The 3,392-nt window shown below is 48.5% G+C and overlaps 1 protein-coding gene across 1 annotated transcript in view; it reads right to left on the reverse strand.

Annotated features, from left to right (window-relative positions):
- Positions 1-3,392, reverse strand: part of LOC104520600 (deformed epidermal autoregulatory factor 1 homolog) — a gene marked incomplete at its 5' end in the record, with an annotated part of 16,927 nt that overhangs the window by 5,501 nt on the left and 8,034 nt on the right. The window contains 1 exon segment of the mRNA XM_029083576.1: positions 1,108-1,358. Within this exon segment, the coding sequence (XP_028939409.1) occupies positions 1,108-1,358 (251 nt within the window).

Here is a 3,392-nt window from a genome sequence, read left to right on the forward strand (position 1 = left end):
AGGGAACCTGCTTTGGCAGGGGGGTTGGACTGGATGATCTCCTGAGCTCCCTGCCAACCCCACCAATCCGTGGTTCTGTGAGGTGGTGAGAAGGTTCCCTGTTTGTCAGCCCTTGGAAGTTCTGGCAGTGCAATAAACACAAAGTAGTGATAAAACACCCACTTCCTTCGTAATAAATTGGTCCAGCAAAAATCAACAGCAACCAAGGCAGGAAGACACGGTTCTGTCCCTCTCACACACCTTCACTGACAAAAAACCCGGTGTGACCACACACGTACATACTCAGGGTGGGAAAGAGACTTGTGTTTCAGATCAGGGAAACAGTCAGGAAGTTGGGAAGGACACAAAAGCAAACAGCCAATTATTTGACATTTACAGTAATTCCTTCCAGTGCCCAGAAACCCAGAGTTTTTTCCCAAATATGGAATTCCCCAGGAGGAATTCAGGGGCAGCATCTGCAGCGTCATCCAGATGGCTCCAGAGCTGGCGCACCGCAGCAAGCCTGAGAACTGTTACTTGGATATTAAAAACCAGCACAGTGAGCAAGTGTTTCTATCAAATACAGAACTGCTGGGGTGCCCATTACACAGCAAGACCAGTAAGACACGCAAGCTGTGTAACTGGGGATTCGATAGTTACTGGGAAAGGGGCTTCCTCTGGAAACAAACACGTGCTCATCCTCCTCTTGTCAAGTTAGCACTTGAATCGCTACAGAGTGATTTTAACTCCCATTCCTGGGACAAGAAGAAACTCAAAGCACACTGAAGTGAGCTGGATCAGGATCAGAGGGTGAGGGGAACAGGCTCTGAACAACCATTCCAGAAACCACTGCAGGGAGAAACAGTGATGGGAGAGCTCAGGACTCCCAACAGTCTGCATGACTAACACACTACTCACAGCCCTTGGAACCCCAGAGCCGCTCTCTTCCTTCCTCCACAGTAACTCAGACAGATTTCTCTCGGTAATCCCGCTCTCAAGACACTGAGAAACAATTCCCAAGGGCCATCACTGCTCCAGCCAGTGACAGCCAGCGAGGGGCTGCTCTGTTCATAACCTTGGCCACCAAGATGCCCTCGGGAGTCACCTCCCCTCCCCTGCTGCAGTTACCTCTTTCCTCTCCACATCAGCTTGGATCTTGGCCTGCGTGACGGCAGCCTCGCGGAAGGAGGAGCTGGCCTGCTTGGCCTGTTCAATCAGAGTCTTCAGCTGCTGGGCCGTGCTGAGCAGTGAATTGACCATCTCTTCCAAGTAGAGCCAGCTCCGCTGCTCCGTCACCTCCAGCCCGTTCACCACCGAGGGGGAAATGGGTTTGGTGGGGGTCGTGGGGGGCACTGCCAGGGCAGGGAGTGAGGTTAACACTGGATATAAGGAAAGAAAAGAAAATATACAGAATCAGGGCATTTCATTTCCAGAAAGTGGTGGGTTTGGTGGCTTTTATTTTCTGTTGTGTTGTGCGGTTGCTTTTAAAAGAAAAAATACGGTCTGCAAAGATTTAAGTGTGGGTGAGTTTCTGGTAACCAGACCCACCTGCTGTGACCCAGAGTGCACAGAATGGGCCTGTGCAGGACAAGCCCTCGGGACAGAACTCGTCCTCCTGACAGGATTGTTTCCTCTGGGAAGGAACTGACCCCTCCTGGCGCTGCTGCAGAGAGGCACGACCAGGCAGTGAAAGCAGCACTGCAGCGACTCTCATCACAATGCTCCACCTAAGGGTTCCCTCACCTGCCCCTAAGTGAGGTTGTAACAAATCATTCCGTGGGCCAACACTCTTCTGCCATATCCGGATGTCACTAGACAGATCTCAATTCTCAGGCTGCAAAACTACAAAAAACAGGCACTGATCCACACCACACTCCCCTGCGCTTCCAGGATTCTGATCTCAACCATAACCCCGGCCCAGGGCTGGAATAAAGCCAAGACACTCATCATCACCTCAGAATCACAGTAATACAAACATGCACTTTCAAAAACCACTGGTTGGGAAACCCTCTAAAAAATAAAAACAACAAAACCCCACAACTCAATAATTCTAATTTCTTTGGATCCCACCCATAAAATAAACTGTGGCCATAAAAATACACACACCACACTGAGACCCCAGAACTGTTCGTGGAAGGTACCACAGCTCTGTCTGTTCTGATACCCTGGGTACTCTGAGCAGCAATGCTCACTGCAGCTCTGAAACCTCCTTCCCTGATCCCAAAGGTGAGATGGGATGTGTCCATGTGGGTGGAAGTTTCAGCTTCAGGCACTAACACCTCCTGGCATTTGTTTTACATTGACTGTTGGACAGTTTTCAAGAAAGAAATTTCTTGTCTGTGGGCCTTTCCTCCAGAATCCTACGGCCCTTCACTCTTGTATAAACTAGAAAACTACAGGTGGGAAATGAAATACAAAAGCACAGAAGCCCAGCAATAATTCTAAACACACTCCAAGGGCCATTAAAAGAGGGAAAAAACCCCAATTCTTGAGGTGCTGCAGCCTTTCCTATCCCACATCCTCAGCTGTGGTTGGCAGGAAGCCACCAGAACGAAGCTAAACTTGTCTGAACTCCTGAACCTGACCACACGTTCCTTGGATTTACCTCCAGGCCCCTCAGTTATGGGAGCTCTGCAGCCCTGCCTTTCCCAAAGCCTGTTACAAAGCTGAAGTCCTAGAGAACCAACAACGCCCATCTGAGCCTCACCCTTGCAAGTGTTTCAAAAACCAGCAGTTATTGTGTCACTGAAACATCTACTTGTCACAACACCAGGTTGTGCACGCCCTGGGAGCCCACAGGGTGAGGAAATTAAACCTAAATCCAGGATCCAACACCACACGTGTAAGCTCACCTCAGGCAGCGTTTCCAGAACAAATGTGATCTGGCTCTACTGGCCTTGCTTTCCCAAAATTTAACTCTAACTCTCGCAATAAACACTCGCCCTCTGCTGTGAAATTAACTCCAAGACACTGACATCCAGCACAGATGTGGAGAGAGCACAAGTGCCACAGCCCCGGGTACTGCAGGTCATTGTGTGTAAGAGGTGGGACCTTTTCTGACAGACAGCATTGTGAGTTCACTCAAGAGCTCTTAATTAAAAGAGTAATTTCAATCAATTTGCACGTGACTGGTGTAGAACTATTTGCACTTAGATATGAGCAAGAGATAAACCTGGTCCTTTATCAGCAGCTGTTTGCAGAAGAGCCTTTCCCACTGCCACATTTCCAGCACAGTATTTATCACAGTGTGGCATTTGATAACTTATCTAATGGGAATTACTTCTGACTCCTCAGTCTGGCACAGGGATACCAGTCAAGAGAAAACATTAACCCCTTTAAAAAAAAATAAAAATCAATCTTTAATTAGTAACATCAAGATCTGACTGAAAAAACCAAGAGCAGGATGTCATTCT

The sequence above is a fragment of the Antrostomus carolinensis genome, unplaced genomic scaffold (genome assembly GCF_000700745.2).
Source record: "Antrostomus carolinensis isolate BGI_N321 unplaced genomic scaffold, ASM70074v2 scaffold29372, whole genome shotgun sequence".
In the NCBI taxonomy this organism is placed as follows: Eukaryota; Metazoa; Chordata; class Aves; order Caprimulgiformes; family Caprimulgidae; genus Antrostomus; species Antrostomus carolinensis.